Genomic DNA, 21429 nt, shown 5'->3' with positions numbered 1-21429 from the left:
TAGAAATAATTGAAAACCTATAATGACCACCCAATTTGCAGTATGGAAGGTGCACGAGCGATTTTGTTTACAAACTTTTGGTGATGCACGCAAAAATTTGACCCACCACGCCAATTAATTAAACAATAAAAAAACTGTATTAAATTAAGTAGGATTTCCTAACGCGGCTTGGAAATGTACATGCTTTGCAGGCCAATGTTTGAGAATAGCACGACCCCATGCAAAAAAAACGTCTTACGAGATCTCGTCAGAAACTGCCTTACTCTGCAGACTGGTTGACTACAATCATTGAATCATATAAATTAGGATAAGTTTAAAAACAAACATCCAACTGTTATAACCTAATATTTATGATTAAATACGTAAACTGCAAGTACAAGTTGGCAATAAAATGATACAGAGGACTAGCATGAATACAGAATATCTCATTCAATTAAAGAATACAAAATTGTGAAAGACTGGCTTACATTTTGCAAAAAAATAATATACATCTATATATAATCATAACTTAATGTTTAACAGCAATACCTGACTTATTTCAAGACTGTTAAAAATGTAGTAAAACTGTTTATTAAAAATAATGTAAACATATTTTGATTACCGCCTATTACAGTTACTTAACATTAGCAAAGTAAATGCGTTGCGTTTGTACTGCTTAATATTTGCAAAGTTTTAACTATCTGAAATATTTCTTACAAATAAATGTTTACGCGTGTTATATTATCTAGTATGAAGTGAATATACTGACTGAACACATACATAATCCGTAGCAATAAAATCTCGGCGCTTTTTTTATACCATTACAGTTTTAGAGAAAACTCACAAAACAAACCCGATGACGTTTTGATTTGTTTTGTTTCTCGACCGCCACAGGCTGTCGTTTCGGTTATAGAAACGTTTGAAATCTATTTTTATTCCATCAAAATAAAAGCGAATTGGCGATCGAATAATATTTTTTACTGCAATTTTAAATTTAAAATGAATTATTTATGGATAGCGCGCCTTATAACTGCAAAATATGGAAAACGCACCTTATACTTAAGAACAGGTAGTTACTGTTTATACTTTAACAAGTAATAGAATTTTTATACGTTGATTTTTGTTTAGATTTTTATAATTTTTAATAAAAAGCATAACATTATTTTTATAGTATACAGATTATTTGACAATATATATGCAAAATTATATCGTCCCCACCTTATCGATAGGGAATTCCCCTACGTCATAATTTTTAGTTTTTTTTAGATTTTTTGGAAGAAATAATTAGAAAAATGTATATATAACAGTAGTATGTGCAATAAATATTACATGGTGACTTTTTAAAACAAACGTATTTGCGTTCTTGACAACTTGATGTATATATATTTCAGAAAAATGACAAGCACAGCTCCAGTAGAAGAGACTCGCAAATTCGCAGTCTTCTCTCAAGAGAGCATTCAGATTTATGCAGAGTCTTTAGGCATAACTGATCTACCAGATGCTGTCAAGCAAACCCTTGCAGAGGATGTGAGCTACAGGCTTCGGGAATTGGTTTCGAAATCCACTACTTTTCTCCGCCATGCAAGACGGAAACGACTGCTCGCAAATGACGTCAACAGAGCTCTGTATTGGAGCGACACCCCTGCTATACATGGCTCATCAAACACACTGGATTTTAAACAGGTTTTTTGATAATTGTTTTTGTTTACCATTTTACTGTATTCTATATAAGGGTGTGCCAGATAATGAATAATCACCTGCGAAAAAAATCCCCTCACAGAAAAGTTTGGAATTTTCCCCTTAATCCCCAAACTTTACACTTTTGTAGAATAAAATCTGTTCACAGGTTGTTTGTTATCAATACTTTCGCAATGAACCTTAATACATTAGAGCAAAAATTATGCACCTGTCATAATGTGCAGAACTGCAAACTGTAGCCAAGGTTGGCAACCAATCTGTTCACATTCTTGTTGCCAAAGCAACTGGTAATCAGTCAAGCCTTGGTCCATTACCCGTTATTAAGCACCAACTAAAACTTGAAGGAATGTAACTTATTTACCACCCCATGGGCGGGGCAACGATAGTATTTATAACACGATAACAAGAGTGTTATGTTTTATACACCTCATGCCCACTTATGAGTTACCACTTATGCAACCTATTTATCCTTCCATGGCAAGGCAACGTCAGTCTTTTTAAGTTTAACACAGGTGTTTTGTTTCATACACCTCATGCGGTCATGCCCACTTACAACTTATTTATCCTGGCATAGTGGTGCAGTGACAGTCCTTATAACACACGTGTGTTCTTTTTTATATACCTCGTGCCAACTTACAAGTGGCAGCGACAGTTGTTATAACACGGGTGTTCTGTTTCATACACCTCGCAACCAAGTTACCAAGCGTATGTAACTTATGTTATATATACACAGGTTGCAGATGTTCATGTTCCCATTGATCCCACTATCAATCTGAGGGATGAGATTTTTGATGTTGAGCTCAGACCTGCTTCCTCGTCCACATTATCATCAGTAGATGTGTCATGTGATAAGGAGGAACCTATGCAACTTTCAGAACAAAGTGAACTGGACAGTGAGCAAGGTATTTTAATAACAATTATGGTTTTATTGTGTATAAGTATCACAAAAAATAACTGAAAATACAAGATACTGTATAACGAAAAAACAACAGTTGTTAAAACATGCTTACAGTTAAAAATATTTTTACATTTAGTTGGAAGAAAATAAGCGTGGTCGCTACACCTAGCAGACAAGCGGGCCATTTATGTTTTTGAGACTCTTTTTTCAAAAGCTGCTTCATATTTTCAAACTTTGATGTTACCTTTAGATCACATTTGAGCATATCTATCAATACACAAATTTTCATTTTCAGTGGTATGCCCGTTTAAAAGTCTAAAGTTTTAATTAATTCACGTTTTAAATCACTTTTCCAGAAACAGATGTCCGACTCCAACCCAATACCGATCAGTTCACGAAATATTACAGCACGTTGGTGGAGTCACTTCTTACTGACAACAAACCAGTTTTCTGTGAAATGCTTACTGATTTGAGGAGTAATCCCAGAGTTGCCCCGTGCGTCCCATATTTTGTTACCTTTCTGACCAAAGCTAGCCTTGTAAGTCATGATCTCGACAAGTTATCATGGATGCTGTATACCATGAAAGCTATGCTCATGAACCCTAATCTTAGTTTAGTTGATTACCTTAACCCCTTGCTTTCTTCTGCTATGTACTGCGTTCTTGAGCCGTTAGCTGCTTCTATTAACCCTTTGAATGACCACTGGCTGCTAAGGGATTACGGGGCGAGGATAATCACCCAGATAGTGCACCAGTACCCCCAGAAAACAGAGGAAATGTTGGGCAGTGTAAAAGTGGCGACCAGGAATGTTCTTTCCGACCCCACAAAGCCGTTATGTTCGCAGTATGGCGCCCTGGCTGTTATATATTATCTTGGCGAGGAACCTGTACGGACAGTGCTGCTGCCAATGCTCACCAAGTTAGTAGTCGATCACATCATGCCAATCACGAACGACCGTTCGCTCACGAGCGCTCATATGAAAGAAGACGCTCAGAAAGTGTTAGGCGCCGTCTGCCACTGCTTGCGACGGTGCTTTGACAAAAACAGTCCGAACGACCCGATTTTGCTCGCGCAAATTACAGAACTTTTCGGCGATACCATCTATTATAACTTACAACCATACACTCCAATTGGGGACTTGAAAAAAGAAATAGCGCCACCGCAACCGTCATACCCACGATTTTCGAGCTGCGAACTGCCGACAATCACTCCCCCTACGGTCAAATTTCCCATGCACGAAATGTTCGACCGCGTGCGTTCAATTTTCAACAAACCTATCTACATAAACTTCGGTACACCGAGGCCTGTGGCTCGGAAGTTCGGGTTTCATCAAAACAGCTCTCATAGACCGAACCCATACCCACAAATAAATGTTTCGCATCGAAAGTATCGTGCACGGTCGGCCAGACTTACACGATCGTATAATTTATTAACATCGTATCTGTAATTTTGTATCTATTACGTGTATTGAATAAGTTGTCAATACAAAATTTCAAAAGGAAAATAAATTTTATATTCAATATGAAAAAATGCGTTGTTTTTTTAATTTATCAGATATTCGCATAACACAGTTAACACCCATCTACTGAAACAAGCTCATTATGTTAATAATAATAAAACAATTTTCTATAGTATAGGGTGGGGGGATGCGCATAATATCCAAATATGGTGGTGTTAGAAACAATTACCAACAGCTTCTGGAAGTCGTGAGGATATATGTTTTTATGATTATTTGAATGTTCTTTGCCTTCTACCAAAATACCCCGGCGCCGTGGCGTAGTGGTTAGCGCGCCTGCCTCTAACCCAGAGGTAATGGGTTCAAGGCTCGTCGCTGCTACCATTGTGGGCGTATGTGTCCTTGGGCAAGACACTTAACGGCAATTGCTCCAACCCAGTGGTCACCAATGGGTTGTCCAAATTATCAGCCATACATAAAAATGAAAAAAATCCAAAAAAAATAATCACCCACAAAGTAACATACTTGGTAACTCGTAAGCTGGCGCGAGGTGCACACCCGTGTTATAACGACTGTCGTTTTCCGGCCACGCGAGGATAAAGTAAGTTACATTCATTCAAATGTAGGAGAAAATAGAATGCAAAAAGGTGTCCCATCTCCCCCCACCCTATATAACTATAACTGTATTTGTCTCTTCGATTACGGCAGCAATGATTTAGGTATATTTTAAACGAAAAGACGGGATATAGCGTTAAAACAACAGTTGTTAAAACACGCTTACATTTAAAAACATATTTACATTTAGTTGGAAGAAAATAAGCGTGGTCGCTACACCTAGCAGGCAAAAAAAAATTTATGTTTAATTATGCCATTATTCGAAACATGCGATCATGGATTTATTTGGAAGTGGAGATTCTAAGTTTGCATGTGAAATTTGACGTCGTAGCTCAGTGGTTCGTCGCTCACGTCATAACCAAAGGTGTATGAAACAGAACAACCGTGTTTTAACGTTTATTCATATGCTCCCCACGCAGAAACAGATAGGCATATATATTCTATGTTCACGTACGATTTTGTAGTAAACAAAGAACTTTCAAGGAAATATAAAACCGTATTCTCACGACCCCCATAGACCGTTGTTAATTGTTTAAAACATGATCAGGATATCTGAATATTATGTGCTAAAGGTGTCCCATCTTCCCTCACAGTACTTTATAATACATGCCTAGTACTATAATGGCACTTATTGACTGTTCTTTTTTAGGTGCTCTACGATTACTGCTGCAAGATACGTCAATAGATTCTTTCATACAACTTTAAAAGCGAAACTAAGTAAAATCGCATAATATTTTTAGTTCACAAAAATTTAGAACTATAAGCGAATTCAAAATTTTTGTTCAGATAATCACACTATATGCCCAAATTCTTGCGGCTTTGGTGTAACCTCATTTGATATTTGGACGTCTAAAACCACTGATGACACACTTGAATGGCATTGAGGTTTATAGCTTATTGTGATCGATGCGACTCGGAATATTTCGCACCAAGATCTGCCAATGCCTTAGGCGGATATAAACACTAAGCGGGTTTAACTTGTTTGTGGAGGCGTATTTTACCAAAGCGAATGCGCGCAGGTTATGGAGAGTTTAAGCAGTAATTCGTTTAATTGTCGTAGTGGTTAGTTATACTTATGAATGGTTTAAGAAGAAATTTGTTTTAAAGTTATATAGTAGGGTAGGGGAAGATGGGACACATTTTCGTTCTATTTTCCCAATAGGTAGAAAACAAAGAACAATCAAAAAATTATAAAACCGTATCCTTACAACTTCCATACACTGTTGTTAATTGTTTAAAACACGATCAAGATATTTAGATATCATGTGCTAAAGGTGTCCCATCTTTCTCCGCCCTACTATTTACTGAATTGTGAAGGGTAAAAGCAGAAAATCGTTGTCAAATTAGTGAGTTATTATACTCAGTATAGCGTTAGATATATAAATTCCAGTTTAGGATTGCTTAGGTTGTATATGAATGAATGAATGAAACTTACTTTATCCTCGCGTGGCCGGAAAACGACAGTCGTTATAACACGGGTGTGCACCTCGCGCCAGCTTACGAGTTACCAAGTATGTTACCTTGTGGGTGATTATTTTTTTTGGATTTTTTTTTCATTTTTATGTATGGCTGCTAATTTGGACAACCCATTAGTGACCACTGGGTTGGAGCAATTGCCGTTAAGGGTCTTGCTCAAGGACACATACGCCAACAATGGTAGCAGCGACGAGCCTTGAACCCATTACCTCTGGGTTAGAGGCAGGCGCGCTAACCACTACGCCACGGCGCCGGACTAATATAGTAAACAATTGTGGAGAAAGATAGGACACATTTTCCTTCTATTTTCCCATTATTTAAAAAACAAAGAATAATCAAAGAATTATAAAAGTGTATCACCACGTGACTTCCATATACCGTTGTTGATTGTTTAAAACACGATCAAGATATTTGGATATTATGTGGTGAAGTTGTCTCGTAATTCCCCATCTTACTATACAAAACTAATAGCTTAGGCCGTTTACTATAAAAGTAATAAGTTCTCACACGCGTTTACACTGCGAATCAAAGATTACACTTACAAGGCGTAGCATATACGTTTATCTAACTTAATCAAGGAAATTATAGCCCCACGGTTAATACACGGCCGATTTCTAATGGTGTAAGCGTTTAATGCCAAAGATAGCTTATTTTTGTACAAATAATCCATTGCTGTTTAATTGAGGGTGCTACCAGACAGAATTTAACTTTTCACATTAAGGTGTGAAAGCTGTGTATAAAATATATATATAGTGTGCGGTAAGATGGATACCCTTAGCGCCTATATTTAACATTTTCTGATTTTATTTTGAACATTTATGAAAGCCCCTTCGACCCATTGTATACGGGTACATATTTATGTAAATATTCTTTGAGTACTACCAAATAGGATGAGAAAAACGCTTGAAAACGTGTCTTTTTTACCCCACCTTACTAACCTTTGCAACTTTATTGCGTATGTTTGGTTAAAGGTTTCATATATAGTTTATGCAAGTGTTGCGCAGGCAGTGGTCGAAAAGATAAAGGGTGATCAATTTGGTAATTTACAAAAATAGGTGTGAGAAAACGCCAGCTCCAGTGGCGCAATCGGTTAGCGCGCCGTACTTATATAACAGTATCGGAGAAATGCGGAGGTTGTGAGTTCGAGCCTCACCTGGAGCAGTTTTTTGTATTACCCAACTTACAATAGTTACAGCTCATGTGAAAAATAGTAGTGTGGGGACACCTTTAGCACATTCGATCCTCACCTGAAGCACTGTTTTAACTTATACGAATTCAAAGTTGCAACATGCTGGTATTATTTTTCAGCTTAAAACACCTGTCCTAAATTTTAAACTAACTTTACCACATGTCCTGATTATGTTTATTTCCACGCATTTATTATTTGACCCCAATTTATCATGGAATTGTTGCGGCTTTTTATTCAAGAAAACACGCTTACTTCGTCAGCTCCAGTGGCGCAATCGGTTAGCGCGCCGTACTTATATAACAGTATCGGAGACATGCGGAGGTTGTGAGTTCGAGCCTCACCTGGAGCACAATTTTATATTAATCAACTATATACAATGGTTACAGCGCAAAAATAATCTTCTATATATAACTAAACTATAGCATCTAATATTTAAACACATAAACCCCAAACATGCAAACGATTTGAAAACTATCCACGTTTGACTTTTACAAATGTGCATTTCGTCCATAATACGATTTTCTAACAACTGAAAAATGACATAAAAAATAGCACAAATCATAAGTAGGCCTAATCTTATTTTGATATTAGTTCTTACCGAGCGCTACGGAATATTGCAATACACGTGCCTTGCATTCAAGGTTGCATAATGATACACAAACCGGGATCCCTGTATTTCTACCTTGCATTTAACTAAACAATTTTTTTTTACAAAAAAAAGCAAAACATGATTGAATCTCAAAATGTACATTTACATTCTTCTATTTAAACTATGGTAAGTTAACGTTAAAGAAATTTTCTACATTTGTAGATTTTGTGATACTAAGCGTCTAATTAAGAATGCAGACGTCTCACTTAAAATTTGAATACTAAAGTAAACGCCAATTGTGGGCAAAGCATTGTACTGCAGGTAAAAAGAAAAAAGCTTTGAAACTCCCGGGTCGGGCGTAATTACGTACCGTTTAAGGCGTGTAATGATTAGGCACCAAATCGTGAAGTGTAACATAACTTATCGCGATCTTTGTAAATCAACATCGTGTACGAAATGGATTGAAGAGTACGGGTTAAAATAGTGCTCCAGGTGAGGCTCGAACTCACAACCTCCGCATGTCTCCGAAACTGTTATATAAGTACGGCGCGCTAACCGATTGCGCCACTGGAGCTGACGGTCACTACCATCTATTTTCTAAAATTATCAAGGTTATCACATTTATCCTTCTAGCAAGTCAATATAATCAACCGTTTCAACGACTGCCTGTTTTTACTTGTAGTATATACGAGAAAAAAAGCTTGCTCCAGGTGAGGCTCGAACTCACAACCTCCGCATTTCTCCGATACTGTTATATAAGTACGGCGCGCTAACCGATTGCGCCACTGGAGCTCGGGGTTTAGTTAACAGAATACCACTTATGCGGCAACATTAAATCTGCGTGGTGGGAATGGCCTGATTAAGACGCCGAAACGATGAGTTAAGTAAATTAAATTTGCAAAAACGATTTAGTGTTATTTGTACCAGCAGTAAAGGAAATTTAATTTTAAAACTATGCTCCAGGTGAGGCTCGAACTCACAACCTCCGCATGTCTCCGATACTGTTATATAAGTACGGCGCGCTAACCGATTGCGCCACTGGGGCAGACTGTTGTAAGCAAGTTTTCTTATATCAAAGCAGACAACTGTTGCATGATAACTAGGATCAAATTATAACTCCGTAAAAATATCTTGGTGGAACGACCTGAAAAAGATTGCGAAACGACGGTATAGGCAAATTAAATTGGCAAAACACTTTAGTGATTTTTGCTTGTAGTATAAACGTGAATTAACTTTAAAAGCTTGCTCCAGGTGAGGCTCGAACTCACAACCTCCGCATGTCTCCGATACTGTTATATAAGTACGGCGCGCTAACCGATTGCGCCACTGCAGCTCGGGGTTGGGTTAACAGAATACCACTTATGCGGCAACATTAAATCTGCGTGGTGGGAATGGCATGATTAAGACGCCGAAACGATGAGTTAAGTAAATTAAATTTGCAAAAACGATTTAGTGTTATTTGTACCAGTAGTAAAGGAAAGTTAATTTCAAAACTATGCTCCAGGTGAGGCTCGAACTCACAACCTCCGCATGTCTCCGATACTGTTATATAAGTACGGCGCGCTAACCGATTGCGCCACTGGAGCCGACGGTTGTAAACAAGTTTCCTTATATCAATGCAGACAACTGTTGCATGATAACTAGAATCAAAATATAACTCCGTGAAATATATCTTGGTGGGACGACCTGAAAAAGATTGCGAAACGACGGCATGTGCAAATTAAATTGGCAAAACACTTTGGTGATTTTTTGCTTGTACTATAAGCGAGAACTAACTTTAAAAGCTTGCACCAGGTGAGGCTCGAACTCACAACCTCCGCATTTCTCCGATACTGTTATATAAGTACGGCGCGCTAACCGATTGCGCCACTGGAGCTGACGATCACCCTAATCTATTTTCTAAAATTACCAAATTTATCACATTTTATCCTTCTAGCAAGTCAATATAATCAACCGTTTCGACGACTGCCTGTACAACGCCCGCATGCAAGCTATGTAACAAATATAATTCGGTTTCCTGCTAGCTTATAAAATAACATTTAACTAGAAAATATTAATTTGCGCCAAAATAAAAATTGTGTGATTAAATCAGCTAAAAATACCTTTTTGTACCGTTGGGGCGTAACGGATATCGGTACGATAGTATGAAGCGCATTAGTTAATTTGTGCGTATACGCGCTGTTATATAATATCTACCTTGGTGGAACTGACCTGAAAAAGACGCAGAAACTACGGCAAAATAAATTAGTAAAAGAGCTATATAGTGCTTTCACCTGAAGAATATGTACGAGAATTACTTTAAAATTATGCCCCTAAAACATGCTTTACTTTGAACACGAATAAAACATTCAAAACAGTGCTCCAGGTGAGGCTCGAACTCACAACCTCCGCATGTCTCCGATACTGTTATATAAGTACGGCGCGCTAACCGATTGCGCCACTGGAGCAGACATTTGTAAACAAGTTTCCTTATATCAAAGCAGACAACTGTTGCATGATAACTAGGATCAAATTATAACTCCGTAAAAATATCTTGGTGGAACGACCTGAAAAATATTGCGAAACGACGGTATAGGCAAATTAAATTGGCAACACACTTTAGTAATTTTTGCTTGTAGTATAAACGTGAACTAACTTTAAAAGCTTGCTCCAGGTGAGGCTCGAACTCACAACCTCCGCATGTCTCCGATACTGTTATATAAGTACGGCGCGCTAACCGATTGCGCCACTGCAGCTGACGTTTACTCCAAACTATTTCTAAAATTACCAAATTTATCACATTTATCCTTCTAGCAAGTCAATAATCAACCGTTTCCACGACTGCCTGTATAACGCCCGCATGCAAGCTATGTAACAAATATAATTCGGTTTCCTGCTAGCCTATAAAATAACATTCAACTAGAAAATAATGATTTGCGCCAAAATAAAAATTGTATGATTGAATCAGCTAAAAATACCTTTTTGTACCTTTGGGGCGTTAACGGATATCGGTACGATTGTATGAAACGCATTAGTTAATTTGTGCGTATACGCGCTGTTATATAATGTCTACCTTGGTGGAACTGACCTGAATAAGACGCAGAAACTACGGCAAAATAAATTAGTAAAAGAGCTATAGTGCTTTCACCTGAAGAATATTGACGAGAATTACTTTAAAATTATGCTCCAAGTGAGGCTCGAACGAAAAAGATTGCGAAACGACGGCATGTGCAAATTAAATTGGCAAAACACTTTGGTGATTTTTTGCTTGTACTATAAGCGAGAACTAACTTTAAAAGCTTGCACCAGGTGAGGCTCGAACTCACAACCTCCGCATTTCTCCGAATCTGTTATATAAGTACGGCGCGCTAACCGATTGCGTCACTGGAGCTGACGATCACCCTAATCTATTTTCTAAAATTACCAAATTTATCACATTTTATCCTTCTAGCAAGTCAATATAATCAACCGTTTCGACGACTGCCTCTACAACGCCCGCATGCAAGCTATGTAACAAATATAATTCGGTTTCCTGCTAGCTTATAAAATAACATTTAACTAGAAAATATTAATTTGCGCTAAAATAAAAATTGTGTGATTGAATCAGCTAAAAATACCTTTTTGTACCGTTGGGGCGTAACGGATATCGGTACGATAGTATGAAGCGCATTAGTTAATTTGTGCGTATACGCGCTGTTATATAATATCTACCTTGGTGGAACTGACCTGAATAAGACGCAGAAACTACGGCAAAATAAATTAGTAAAAGAGCTATATAGTGCTTTCACCTGAAGAATATGTACGAGAATTACTTTAAAATTATGCCCCTAAAACATGCTTTACTTTGAACACGAATAAAACATTCAAAACAGTGCTCCAGGTGAGGCTCGAACTCACAACCTCCGCATGTCTCCGATACTGTTATATAAGTACGGCGCGCTAACCGATTGCGCCACTGGAGCAGACATTTGTAAACAAGTTTCCTTATATCAAAGCAGACAACTGTTGCATGATAACTAGGATCAAATTATAACTCCGTAAAAATATCTTGGTGGAACGACCTGAAAAATATTGCGAAACGACGGTATAGGCAAATTAAATTGGCAACACACTTTAGTAATTTTTGCTTGTAGTATAAACGTGAACTAACTTTAAAAGCTTGCTCCAGGTGAGGCTCGAACTCACAACCTCCGCATGTCTCCGATACTGTTATATAAGTACGGCGCGCTAACCGATTGCGCCACTGCAGCTGACGTTTACTCCAAACTATTTCTAAAATTACCAAATTTATCACATTTATCCTTCTAGCAAGTCAATAATCAACCGTTTCCACGACTGCCTGTATAACGCCCGCATGCAAGCTATGTAACAAATATAATTCGGTTTCCTGCTAGCCTATAAAATAACATTCAACTAGAAAATAATGATTTGCGCCAAAATAAAAATTGTATGATTGAATCAGCTAAAAATACCTTTTTGTACCTTTGGGGCGTTAACGGATATCGGTACGATTGTATGAAACGCATTAGTTAATTTGTGCGTATACGCGCTGTTATATAATGTCTACCTTGGTGGAACTGACCTGAATAAGACGCAGAAACTACGGCAAAATAAATTAGTAAAAGAGCTATAGTGCTTTCACCTGAAGAATATTGACGAGAATTACTTTAAAATTATGCTCCAAGTGAGGCTCGAACGAAAAAGATTGCGAAACGACGGCATGTGCAAATTAAATTGGCAAAACACTTTGGTGATTTTTTGCTTGTACTATAAGCGAGAACTAACTTTAAAAGCTTGCACCAGGTGAGGCTCGAACTCACAACCTCCGCATTTCTCCGAATCTGTTATATAAGTACGGCGCGCTAACCGATTGCGTCACTGGAGCTGACAATCACCCTAATCTATTTTCTAAAATTACCAAATTTATCACATTTTATCCTTCTAGCAAGTCAATATAATCAACCGTTTCGACGACTGCCTCTACAACGCCCGCATGCAAGCTATGTAACAAATATAATTCGGTTTCCTGCTAGCTTATAAAATAACATTTAACTAGAAAATATTAATTTGCGCTAAAATAAAAATTGTGTGATTGAATCAGCTAAAAATACCTTTTTGTACCGTTGGGGCGTAACGGATATCGGTACGATAGTATGAAGCGCATTAGTTAATTTGTGCGTATACGCGCTGTTATATAATATCTACCTTGGTGGAACTGACCTGAATAAGACGCAGAAACTACGGCAAAATAAATTAGTAAAAGAGCTATATAGTGCTTTCACCTGAAGAATATGTACGAGAATTACTTTAAAATTATGCCCCTAAAACATGCTTTACTTTGAACACGAATAAAACATTCAAAACAGTGCTCCAGGTGAGGCTCGAACTCACAACCTCCGCATGTCTCCGATACTGTTATATAAGTACGGCGCGCTAACCGATTGCGCCACTGGAGCAGACATTTGTAAACAAGTTTCCTTATATCAAAGCAGACAACTGTTGCATGATAACTAGGATCAAATTATAACTCCGTAAAAATATCTTGGTGGAACGACCTGAAAAATATTGCGAAACGACGGTATAGGCAAATTAAATTGGCAACACACTTTAGTAATTTTTGCTTGTAGTATAAACGTGAACTAACTTTAAAAGCTTGCTCCAGGTGAGGCTCGAACTCACAACCTCCGCATGTCTCCGATACTGTTATATAAGTACGGCGCGCTAACCGATTGCGCCACTGCAGCTGACGTTTACTCCAAACTATTTCTAAAATTACCAAATTTATCACATTTATCCTTCTAGCAAGTCAATAATCAACCGTTTCCACGACTGCCTGTATAACGCCCGCATGCAAGCTATGTAACAAATATAATTCGGTTTCCTGCTAGCCTATAAAATAACATTCAACTAGAAAATAATGATTTGCGCCAAAATAAAAATTGTATGATTGAATCAGCTAAAAATACCTTTTTGTACCTTTGGGGCGTTAACGGATATCGGTACGATTGTATGAAACGCATTAGTTAATTTGTGCGTATACGCGCTGTTATATAATGTCTACCTTGGTGGAACTGACCTGAATAAGACGCAGAAACTACGGCAAAATAAATTAGTAAAAGAGCTATAGTGCTTTCACCTGAAGAATATTGACGAGAATTACTTTAAAATTATGCTCCAAGTGAGGCTCGAACGAAAAAGATTGCGAAACGACGGCATGTGCAAATTAAATTGGCAAAACACTTTGGTGATTTTTTGCTTGTACTATAAGCGAGAACTAACTTTAAAAGCTTGCACCAGGTGAGGCTCGAACTCACAACCTCCGCATTTCTCCGAATCTGTTATATAAGTACGGCGCGCTAACCGATTGCGTCACTGGAGCTGACGATCACCCTAATCTATTTTCTAAAATTACCAAATTTATCACATTTTATCCTTCTAGCAAGTCAATATAATCAACCGTTTCGACGACTGCCTCTACAACGCCCGCATGCAAGCTATGTAACAAATATAATTCGGTTTCCTGCTAGCTTATAAAATAACATTTAACTAGAAAATATTAATTTGCGCTAAAATAAAAATTGTGTGATTGAATCAGCTAAAAATACCTTTTTGTACCGTTGGGGCGTAACGGATATCGGTACGATAGTATGAAGCGCATTAGTTAATTTGTGCGTATACGCGCTGTTATATAATATCTACCTTGGTGGAACTGACCTGAATAAGACGCAGAAACTACGGCAAAATAAATTAGTAAAAGAGCTATATAGTGCTTTCACCTGAAGAATATGTACGAGAATTACTTTAAAATTATGCCCCTAAAACATGCTTTACTTTGAACACGAATAAAACATTCAAAACAGTGCTCCAGGTGAGGCTCGAACTCACAACCTCCGCATGTCTCCGATACTGTTATATAAGTACGGCGCGCTAACCGATTGCGCCACTGGAGCAGACATTTGTAAACAAGTTTCCTTATATCAAAGCAGACAACTGTTGCATGATAACTAGGATCAAATTATAACTCCGTAAAAATATCTTGGTGGAACGACCTGAAAAATATTGCGAAACGACGGTATAGGCAAATTAAATTGGCAACACACTTTAGTAATTTTTGCTTGTAGTATAAACGTGAACTAACTTTAAAAGCTTGCTCCAGGTGAGGCTCGAACTCACAACCTCCGCATGTCTCCGATACTGTTATATAAGTACGGCGCGCTAACCGATTGCGCCACTGCAGCTGACGTTTACTCCAAACTATTTCTAAAATTACCAAATTTATCACATTTATCCTTCTAGCAAGTCAATAATCAACCGTTTCCACGACTGCCTGTATAACGCCCGCATGCAAGCTATGTAACAAATATAATTCGGTTTCCTGCTAGCCTATAAAATAACATTCAACTAGAAAATAATGATTTGCGCCAAAATAAAAATTGTATGATTGAATCAGCTAAAAATACCTTTTTGTACCTTTGGGGCGTTAACGGATATCGGTACGATTGTATGAAACGCATTAGTTAATTTGTGCGTATACGCGCTGTTATATAATGTCTACCTTGGTGGAACTGACCTGAATAAGACGCAGAAACTACGGCAAAATAAATTAGTAAAAGAGCTATAGTGCTTTCACCTGAAGAATATTGACGAGAATTACTTTAAAATTATGCTCCAAGTGAGGCTCGAACGAAAAAGATTGCGAAACGACGGCATGTGCAAATTAAATTGGCAAAACACTTTGGTGATTTTTTGCTTGTACTATAAGCGAGAACTAACTTTAAAAGCTTGCACCAGGTGAGGCTCGAACTCACAACCTCCGCATTTCTCCGAATCTGTTATATAAGTACGGCGCGCTAACCGATTGCGTCACTGGAGCTGACGATCACCCTAATCTATTTTCTAAAATTACCAAATTTATCACATTTTATCCTTCTAGCAAGTCAATATAATCAACCGTTTCGACGACTGCCTCTACAACGCCCGCATGCAAGCTATGTAACAAATATAATTCGGTTTCCTGCTAGCTTATAAAATAACATTTAACTAGAAAATATTAATTTGCGCTAAAATAAAAATTGTGTGATTGAATCAGCTAAAAATACCTTTTTGTACCGTTGGGGCGTAACGGATATCGGTACGATAGTATGAAGCGCATTAGTTAATTTGTGCGTATACGCGCTGTTATATAATATCTACCTTGGTGGAACTGACCTGAATAAGACGCAGAAACTACGGCAAAATAAATTAGTAAAAGAGCTATATAGTGCTTTCACCTGAAGAATATGTACGAGAATTACTTTAAAATTATGCCCCTAAAACATGCTTTACTTTGAACACGAATAAAACATTCAAAACAGTGCTCCAGGTGAGGCTCGAACTCACAACCTCCGCATGTCTCCGATACTGTTATATAAGTACGGCGCGCTAACCGATTGCGCCACTGGAGCAGACATTTGTAAACAAGTTTCCTTATATCAAAGCAGACAACTGTTGCATGATAACTAGGATCAAATTATAACTCCGTAAAAATATCTTGGTGGAACGACCTGAAAAATATTGCGAAACGACGGTATAGGCAAATTAAATTGGCAACACACTTTAGTAATTTTTGCTTGTAGTATAAACGTGAACTAACTTTAAAAGCTTGCTCCAGGTGAGGCTCGAACTCACAACCTCCGCATGTCTCCGATACTGTTATATAAGTACGGCGCGCTAACCGATTGCGCCACTGCAGCTGACGTTTACTCCAAACTATTTCTAAAATTACCAAATTTATCACATTTATCCTTCTAGCAAGTCAATAATCAACCGTTTCCACGACTGCCTGTATAACGCCCGCATGCAAGCTATGTAACAAATATAATTCGGTTTCCTGCTAGCCTATAAAATAACATTCAACTATAGAAAATAATGATTTGCGCCAAAATAAAAATTGTATGATTGAATCAGCTAAAAATACCTTTTTGTACCTTTGGGGCGTTAACGGATATCGGTACGATTGTATGAAACGCATTAGTTAATTTGTGCGTATACGCGCTGTTATATAATATCTACCTTGGTGGAACTGACCTGAATAAGACGCAGAAACTACGGCAAAATAAATTAGTAAAAGAGCTATAGTGCTTTCACCTGAATAATATGTACGAGAATTACTTTAAAATTATGCCCCTAAAACATGCTTTACTTTAAACACGAATTAAACACGAATTAAACAGTCAAAATAGTGCTCCAGGTGAGGCTCGAACTCACAACCTCCGCATGTCTCCGATACTGTTATATAAGTACGGCGCGCTTACCGATTGCGTCACTGGAGCTGACGATCACCCTAATCTATTTTCTAAAATTACCAAATTTATCACATTTTATCCTTCTAGCAAGTCAATATAATCAACCGTTTCGACGACTGCCTGTACAACGCCCGCATGCAAGCTATGTAACAAATATAATTCGGTTTCCTGCTAGCTTATAAAATAACATTTAACTAGAAAATAATAATTTGCGCCAAAATAAAAATTGTGTGATTGAATCAGCTAAAAATACCTTTTTGTACCGTTGGAGCGTTAACGGATATCGGTACGATAGTATGAAGCGCATTAGTTAATTTGTGCGTATACGCGCTGTTATATAATATCTACCTTGGTGGAACTGACCTGAATAAGACGCAGAAACTACGGCAAAATAAATTAGTAAAAGAGCTATATAGTGCTTTCACCTAAAGAATATGTACGACAATTACTTTAAAATTATGCCCTCAAAACATGCTTTACTGTGAACACGAATAAAACATTCAAAACAGTGTTCCAGGTGAGGCTCGAACTCACAACCTCCGCATGTCTCCGATACTGTTATATAAGTACGGCGCGCTAACCGATTGCGCCACTGGAGCAGACATTTGTAAGCAAGTTTCCTTATATCAAAGCAGACAACTGTTGCATGATAACTAGGATCAAATTATAACTCCGTAAAAATATGTTGGTGGAACGACCTGAAAAAGATTGCGAAACGACGGTATGGGCAAATTAAATTGGCAAAACACTTTAGTGATTTTTGCTTGTAGTATAAACGTGAATTAACTTTAAAAGCTTGCTCCAGGTGAGGCTCGAACTCACAACCTCCGCATTTCTCCGATACTGTTATATAATACGGCGCGCTAACCGATTGCGCCACTGGAGCTCGGGGTTGGGTTAACAGAATACCACTTATGCGGCAACATTAAATCTGCGTGGTGGGAATGGCCTGATTAAGACGCCGAAACGATGAGTTAAGTAAATTAAATTTGCAAAAACGATTTAGTGTTATTTGTACCAGTAGTAAAGGAAATTTAATTTCAAAACTAGGCTCCAGGTGAGGCTCGAACTCACAACCTCCGCATGTCTCCGATACTGTTATATAAGTACGGCGCGCTAACCGATTGCGCCACTGGAGCTGACGGTTGTAAACAAGTTTCCTTATATCAAAGCAGACAACTGTTGCATGATAACTAGAATCAAAATATAACTCCGTGAAATATATCTTGGTGGGACGACCTGAAAAAGATTGCGAAACGACGGTATAGGCAAATTAAATTGGCAAAACACTTTGGTGATTTTTTGCTTGTACTATAAGCGAGAACTAACTTTAAAAGCTTGCACCAGGTGAGGCTCGAACTCACAACCTCCGCATTTCTCCGATACTGTTATATAAGTACGGCGCGCTAACCGATTGCGCCACTGGAGCTGACGATCACCCTAATCTATTTTCTAAAATTACCAAATTTATCACATTTTATCCTTCTAGCAAGTCAATATAATCAACCGTTTCGACGACTGCCTGTACAACGCCCGCATGCAAGCTATGTAACAAATATAATTCGGTTTCCTGCTAGCTTCTAAAATAACATTTAACTAGAAAATAATAATTTGCGCCAAAATAAAAATTGTGTGATTGAATCAGCTAAAAATACCTTTTTGTACCGTTGGGGCGTTAACGGATATCGGTACGATAGTATGAAGCGCATTAGTTAATTTGTGCGTATACGCGCTGTTATATAATATCTACCTTGGTGGAACTGACCTGAATAAGACGCAGAAACTACGGCAAAATAAATTAGTAAAAGAGCTATAGTGCTTTCACCTGAAGAATATGTACGAGAATTACTTTAAAATTATGCCCCTAAAACATGCTTTACTGTGAACACGAATAAAACATTCAAAACAGTGCTCCAGGTGAGGCTCGAACTCACAACCTCAGCATGTCTCCGATACTGTTATATAAGTACGGCGCGCTAACCGATTGCGCCACTGGAGCTGACGATCACCCTAATCTATTTTCTAAAATTACCAAATTTATCACATTTTATCCTTCTAGCAAGTCAATATAATCAACCGTTTCGACGACTGCCTGTACAACGCCCGCATGCAAGCTATGTAACAAATATAATTCGGTTTCCTGCTAGCTTATAAAATAACATTTAACTAGAAAATAATAATTTGCGCCAAAATAAAAATTGTGTGATTGAATCAGCTAAAAATACCTTTTTGTACCGTTGAGGCGTTAACGGATATCGGTACGATAGTATGAAGCGCATTAGTTAATTTGTGCGTATACGCGCTGTTATATAATATCTACTTTGGTGGAACTGACCTGAATAAGACGCAGAAACTACGGCAAAATAAATTAGTAAAAGAGCTATAGTGCTTTCACCTGAAGAATATGTACGAGAATTACTTTAAAATTATGCCCCTAAAACATGCTTTACTGTGAACACGAATAAAACATTCAAAACATTCAAAACAGTGCTCCAGGTGAGGGTCGAACTCACAACCTTCGCATGTCTCCGATACTGTTATATAAGTACGGCGCGCTAACCGATTGCGCCACTGGGGCATACATTCGTAAGCAAGTTTCCTTATATCAAAGCAGACAACTGTTGCATGATAACTAGGATCAAATTATAACTCCGTAAAAATATCTTGGTGGGACGACCTGAAAAAGATTGCGAAACGACGGCATGTGCAAATTAAATTGGCAAAACACTTTGGTGATTTTTTGCTTGTACTATAAACGAGAACTAACTTTAAAAGCTTGCTCCAGGTGAGGCTCGAACTCACAACCTCCGCATGTCTCCGATACTGTTATATAAGTACGGCGCGCTAACCGATTGCGCCACTGGAGCTGACGGTTGTAAACAAGTTTCCTTATATCAAAGCAGACAACTGTTGCATGATAACTAGGATCAAATTATAACTCCGTAAGAATATCTTGGTGGAACGACCTGAAAAAGATTGCGAAACGACGGTATAGGCAAATTAAATTGGCAAAACACTTTAGTGATTTTTGCTTGTAGTATAAACGTGAATTAACTTTAAAAGCTTGCTCCAGGTGAGGCTCGAACTCACAACCTCCGCATGTCTCCGATACTGTTATATAAGTACGGCGCGCTAACCGATTGCGCCACTGGAGCTCGGGGTTTGGAACAGAATACCACTTATGCGGCAACATTAAATCTGCGTGGTGGGAATGGCCTGATTAAGACGCAGAAACGATGAGTTAAGTAAATTAAATTTGCAAAAACGATTTAGTGTTATTTGTACCAGTGGTAAAGGAAAGTTAATTTCAAAACTATGCTCCAGGTGAGGCTCGAACTCACAACCTCCGCATGTCTCCGATACTGTTATATAAGTACGGCGCGCTAACCGATTGCGCCACTGGAGCTGACGATCACCCTAATCTATTTTCTAAAATTACCAAATTTATCACATTTTATCCTTCTAGCAAGTCAATATAATCAACCGTTTCGACGACTGCCTGTACAACGCCCGCATGCAAGCTATGTAACAAATATAATTCGGTTTCCTGCTAGCTTATAAAATAACATTTAACTAGAAAATAATAATTTGCGCCAAAATAAAAATTGTGTGATTGAATCAGCTAAAAATACCTTTTTGTACCGTTGGGGCGTTAACGGATATCGGTACGATTGTATGAAGCGCATTAGTTAATTTGTGCGTATACGCGCTGTTATATAATATCTACTTTGGTGGAACTGACCTGAATAAGACGCAGAAACTACGGCAAAATAAATTAGTAAAAGAGCTATAGTGCTTTCACCTGAAGAATATTGACGAGAATTACTTTAAAATTATGCCCCTAAAACATGCTTTACTTTGAACGCGAATAAAACATTCAAAACAGTGCTCCAGGTGAGGCTCGAACTCACAACCTCCGCATGTCTCCGATACTGTTATATAAGTACGGCGCGCTAACCGATTGCGCCACTGGAGCAGACATTTGCAAGCAAGTTTCCTTATATCAAAGCAGACAACTGTTGCATGATAACTAGGATCAAATTATAACTCCGTAAAAATATCTTGGTGGAACGATCTGAAAAAGATTGCGAAACGACGGTATAGGCAAATTAAATTGGCAAAACACTTTAGTGATTTTTGCTTGTAGTATAAACGTGAATTAACTTTAAAAGCTTGCTCCAGGTGAGGCTCGAACTCACAACCTCCGCATGTCTCCGATACTGTTATATAAGTACGGCGCGCTAACCGATTGCGCCACTGGAGCTC

General features: G+C 38.0%; 1 protein-coding gene and 34 non-coding genes across 35 annotated transcripts; 3 read left to right on the top strand and 32 right to left on the bottom strand.

Annotated features, from left to right (window-relative positions):
• Nucleotides 1-924: 924 nt before the first annotated feature.
• LOC149729741 (TAF6-like RNA polymerase II p300/CBP-associated factor-associated factor 65 kDa subunit 6L) lies at nucleotides 925-4105 on the top strand. The gene is made up of 4 exons (XM_089886421.1): nucleotides 925-1048; nucleotides 1371-1662; nucleotides 2411-2579; nucleotides 2932-4105. Exons 1-4 carry the CDS (start codon nucleotides 990-992, stop codon nucleotides 4020-4022), a joined length of 1611 nt encoding a protein of 536 aa, XP_089742547.1. The 5' UTR covers nucleotides 925-989; the 3' UTR covers nucleotides 4023-4105.
• Nucleotides 4106-7193: 3088 nt separating this feature from the next.
• On the top strand, nucleotides 7194-7283 carry Trnai-uau (transfer RNA isoleucine (anticodon UAU)). Its single transcript is given in 2 exon segments — nucleotides 7194-7231; nucleotides 7248-7283. It is a non-coding gene; the product is annotated as a tRNA-Ile (tRNA).
• Nucleotides 7284-7570: 287 nt separating this feature from the next.
• Trnai-uau (transfer RNA isoleucine (anticodon UAU)) lies at nucleotides 7571-7660 on the top strand. The gene is given in 2 exon segments: nucleotides 7571-7608; nucleotides 7625-7660. It is a non-coding gene; the product is annotated as a tRNA-Ile (tRNA).
• A 724-nt stretch (nucleotides 7661-8384) lies between these two features.
• Nucleotides 8385-8474, bottom strand: Trnai-uau (transfer RNA isoleucine (anticodon UAU)). The gene is given in 2 exon segments: nucleotides 8385-8420; nucleotides 8437-8474. It is a non-coding gene; the product is annotated as a tRNA-Ile (tRNA).
• Nucleotides 8475-8602: 128 nt separating this feature from the next.
• On the bottom strand, nucleotides 8603-8692 carry Trnai-uau (transfer RNA isoleucine (anticodon UAU)). The gene is given in 2 exon segments: nucleotides 8603-8638; nucleotides 8655-8692. It is a non-coding gene; the product is annotated as a tRNA-Ile (tRNA).
• Nucleotides 8693-8855: 163 nt separating this feature from the next.
• Nucleotides 8856-8945, bottom strand: Trnai-uau (transfer RNA isoleucine (anticodon UAU)). The gene is given in 2 exon segments: nucleotides 8856-8891; nucleotides 8908-8945. It is a non-coding gene; the product is annotated as a tRNA-Ile (tRNA).
• Nucleotides 8946-9143: 198 nt separating this feature from the next.
• Nucleotides 9144-9233, bottom strand: Trnai-uau (transfer RNA isoleucine (anticodon UAU)). The gene is given in 2 exon segments: nucleotides 9144-9179; nucleotides 9196-9233. It is a non-coding gene; the product is annotated as a tRNA-Ile (tRNA).
• Nucleotides 9234-9396: 163 nt separating this feature from the next.
• On the bottom strand, nucleotides 9397-9486 carry Trnai-uau (transfer RNA isoleucine (anticodon UAU)). The gene is given in 2 exon segments: nucleotides 9397-9432; nucleotides 9449-9486. It is a non-coding gene; the product is annotated as a tRNA-Ile (tRNA).
• Nucleotides 9487-9686: 200 nt separating this feature from the next.
• Nucleotides 9687-9776, bottom strand: Trnai-uau (transfer RNA isoleucine (anticodon UAU)). The gene is given in 2 exon segments: nucleotides 9687-9722; nucleotides 9739-9776. It is a non-coding gene; the product is annotated as a tRNA-Ile (tRNA).
• Nucleotides 9777-10257: 481 nt separating this feature from the next.
• Nucleotides 10258-10347, bottom strand: Trnai-uau (transfer RNA isoleucine (anticodon UAU)). The gene is given in 2 exon segments: nucleotides 10258-10293; nucleotides 10310-10347. It is a non-coding gene; the product is annotated as a tRNA-Ile (tRNA).
• A 198-nt stretch (nucleotides 10348-10545) lies between these two features.
• Nucleotides 10546-10635, bottom strand: Trnai-uau (transfer RNA isoleucine (anticodon UAU)). Its single transcript is given in 2 exon segments — nucleotides 10546-10581; nucleotides 10598-10635. It is a non-coding gene; the product is annotated as a tRNA-Ile (tRNA).
• Nucleotides 10636-11180: 545 nt separating this feature from the next.
• Trnai-uau (transfer RNA isoleucine (anticodon UAU)) lies at nucleotides 11181-11270 on the bottom strand. Its single transcript is given in 2 exon segments — nucleotides 11181-11216; nucleotides 11233-11270. It is a non-coding gene; the product is annotated as a tRNA-Ile (tRNA).
• A 481-nt stretch (nucleotides 11271-11751) lies between these two features.
• On the bottom strand, nucleotides 11752-11841 carry Trnai-uau (transfer RNA isoleucine (anticodon UAU)). The gene is given in 2 exon segments: nucleotides 11752-11787; nucleotides 11804-11841. It is a non-coding gene; the product is annotated as a tRNA-Ile (tRNA).
• A 198-nt stretch (nucleotides 11842-12039) lies between these two features.
• Trnai-uau (transfer RNA isoleucine (anticodon UAU)) lies at nucleotides 12040-12129 on the bottom strand. The gene is given in 2 exon segments: nucleotides 12040-12075; nucleotides 12092-12129. It is a non-coding gene; the product is annotated as a tRNA-Ile (tRNA).
• A 545-nt stretch (nucleotides 12130-12674) lies between these two features.
• Trnai-uau (transfer RNA isoleucine (anticodon UAU)) lies at nucleotides 12675-12764 on the bottom strand. The gene is given in 2 exon segments: nucleotides 12675-12710; nucleotides 12727-12764. It is a non-coding gene; the product is annotated as a tRNA-Ile (tRNA).
• A 481-nt stretch (nucleotides 12765-13245) lies between these two features.
• Nucleotides 13246-13335, bottom strand: Trnai-uau (transfer RNA isoleucine (anticodon UAU)). Its single transcript is given in 2 exon segments — nucleotides 13246-13281; nucleotides 13298-13335. It is a non-coding gene; the product is annotated as a tRNA-Ile (tRNA).
• A 198-nt stretch (nucleotides 13336-13533) lies between these two features.
• Nucleotides 13534-13623, bottom strand: Trnai-uau (transfer RNA isoleucine (anticodon UAU)). The gene is given in 2 exon segments: nucleotides 13534-13569; nucleotides 13586-13623. It is a non-coding gene; the product is annotated as a tRNA-Ile (tRNA).
• A 545-nt stretch (nucleotides 13624-14168) lies between these two features.
• Trnai-uau (transfer RNA isoleucine (anticodon UAU)) lies at nucleotides 14169-14258 on the bottom strand. Its single transcript is given in 2 exon segments — nucleotides 14169-14204; nucleotides 14221-14258. It is a non-coding gene; the product is annotated as a tRNA-Ile (tRNA).
• A 481-nt stretch (nucleotides 14259-14739) lies between these two features.
• On the bottom strand, nucleotides 14740-14829 carry Trnai-uau (transfer RNA isoleucine (anticodon UAU)). Its single transcript is given in 2 exon segments — nucleotides 14740-14775; nucleotides 14792-14829. It is a non-coding gene; the product is annotated as a tRNA-Ile (tRNA).
• Nucleotides 14830-15027: 198 nt separating this feature from the next.
• Trnai-uau (transfer RNA isoleucine (anticodon UAU)) lies at nucleotides 15028-15117 on the bottom strand. The gene is given in 2 exon segments: nucleotides 15028-15063; nucleotides 15080-15117. It is a non-coding gene; the product is annotated as a tRNA-Ile (tRNA).
• Nucleotides 15118-15662: 545 nt separating this feature from the next.
• On the bottom strand, nucleotides 15663-15752 carry Trnai-uau (transfer RNA isoleucine (anticodon UAU)). Its single transcript is given in 2 exon segments — nucleotides 15663-15698; nucleotides 15715-15752. It is a non-coding gene; the product is annotated as a tRNA-Ile (tRNA).
• Nucleotides 15753-16233: 481 nt separating this feature from the next.
• Nucleotides 16234-16323, bottom strand: Trnai-uau (transfer RNA isoleucine (anticodon UAU)). The gene is given in 2 exon segments: nucleotides 16234-16269; nucleotides 16286-16323. It is a non-coding gene; the product is annotated as a tRNA-Ile (tRNA).
• Nucleotides 16324-16521: 198 nt separating this feature from the next.
• Nucleotides 16522-16611, bottom strand: Trnai-uau (transfer RNA isoleucine (anticodon UAU)). Its single transcript is given in 2 exon segments — nucleotides 16522-16557; nucleotides 16574-16611. It is a non-coding gene; the product is annotated as a tRNA-Ile (tRNA).
• A 489-nt stretch (nucleotides 16612-17100) lies between these two features.
• Nucleotides 17101-17190, bottom strand: Trnai-uau (transfer RNA isoleucine (anticodon UAU)). The gene is given in 2 exon segments: nucleotides 17101-17136; nucleotides 17153-17190. It is a non-coding gene; the product is annotated as a tRNA-Ile (tRNA).
• A 482-nt stretch (nucleotides 17191-17672) lies between these two features.
• Trnai-uau (transfer RNA isoleucine (anticodon UAU)) lies at nucleotides 17673-17762 on the bottom strand. Its single transcript is given in 2 exon segments — nucleotides 17673-17708; nucleotides 17725-17762. It is a non-coding gene; the product is annotated as a tRNA-Ile (tRNA).
• A 198-nt stretch (nucleotides 17763-17960) lies between these two features.
• Trnay-aua (transfer RNA tyrosine (anticodon AUA)) lies at nucleotides 17961-18049 on the bottom strand. The gene is given in 2 exon segments: nucleotides 17961-17996; nucleotides 18012-18049. It is a non-coding gene; the product is annotated as a tRNA-Tyr (tRNA).
• Nucleotides 18050-18212: 163 nt separating this feature from the next.
• On the bottom strand, nucleotides 18213-18302 carry Trnai-uau (transfer RNA isoleucine (anticodon UAU)). Its single transcript is given in 2 exon segments — nucleotides 18213-18248; nucleotides 18265-18302. It is a non-coding gene; the product is annotated as a tRNA-Ile (tRNA).
• A 200-nt stretch (nucleotides 18303-18502) lies between these two features.
• Nucleotides 18503-18592, bottom strand: Trnai-uau (transfer RNA isoleucine (anticodon UAU)). The gene is given in 2 exon segments: nucleotides 18503-18538; nucleotides 18555-18592. It is a non-coding gene; the product is annotated as a tRNA-Ile (tRNA).
• A 480-nt stretch (nucleotides 18593-19072) lies between these two features.
• Trnai-uau (transfer RNA isoleucine (anticodon UAU)) lies at nucleotides 19073-19162 on the bottom strand. Its single transcript is given in 2 exon segments — nucleotides 19073-19108; nucleotides 19125-19162. It is a non-coding gene; the product is annotated as a tRNA-Ile (tRNA).
• A 489-nt stretch (nucleotides 19163-19651) lies between these two features.
• On the bottom strand, nucleotides 19652-19741 carry Trnai-uau (transfer RNA isoleucine (anticodon UAU)). The gene is given in 2 exon segments: nucleotides 19652-19687; nucleotides 19704-19741. It is a non-coding gene; the product is annotated as a tRNA-Ile (tRNA).
• Nucleotides 19742-19940: 199 nt separating this feature from the next.
• On the bottom strand, nucleotides 19941-20030 carry Trnai-uau (transfer RNA isoleucine (anticodon UAU)). Its single transcript is given in 2 exon segments — nucleotides 19941-19976; nucleotides 19993-20030. It is a non-coding gene; the product is annotated as a tRNA-Ile (tRNA).
• A 198-nt stretch (nucleotides 20031-20228) lies between these two features.
• Nucleotides 20229-20318, bottom strand: Trnai-uau (transfer RNA isoleucine (anticodon UAU)). The gene is given in 2 exon segments: nucleotides 20229-20264; nucleotides 20281-20318. It is a non-coding gene; the product is annotated as a tRNA-Ile (tRNA).
• Nucleotides 20319-20479: 161 nt separating this feature from the next.
• Nucleotides 20480-20569, bottom strand: Trnai-uau (transfer RNA isoleucine (anticodon UAU)). Its single transcript is given in 2 exon segments — nucleotides 20480-20515; nucleotides 20532-20569. It is a non-coding gene; the product is annotated as a tRNA-Ile (tRNA).
• Nucleotides 20570-21049: 480 nt separating this feature from the next.
• On the bottom strand, nucleotides 21050-21139 carry Trnai-uau (transfer RNA isoleucine (anticodon UAU)). Its single transcript is given in 2 exon segments — nucleotides 21050-21085; nucleotides 21102-21139. It is a non-coding gene; the product is annotated as a tRNA-Ile (tRNA).
• Nucleotides 21140-21337: 198 nt separating this feature from the next.
• Nucleotides 21338-21427, bottom strand: Trnai-uau (transfer RNA isoleucine (anticodon UAU)). Its single transcript is given in 2 exon segments — nucleotides 21338-21373; nucleotides 21390-21427. It is a non-coding gene; the product is annotated as a tRNA-Ile (tRNA).
• Between the last annotated feature and the right edge of the window lie 2 nt (nucleotides 21428-21429).

The sequence above is a fragment of the Ciona robusta genome, chromosome 10 (assembly GCF_009617815.1).
Source record: "Ciona robusta chromosome 10, ASM961781v2".
NCBI lineage: Eukaryota > Metazoa > Chordata > Ascidiacea > Phlebobranchia > Cionidae > Ciona > Ciona robusta.
This window is presented reverse-complemented; position numbering and strand designations above follow the sequence as displayed.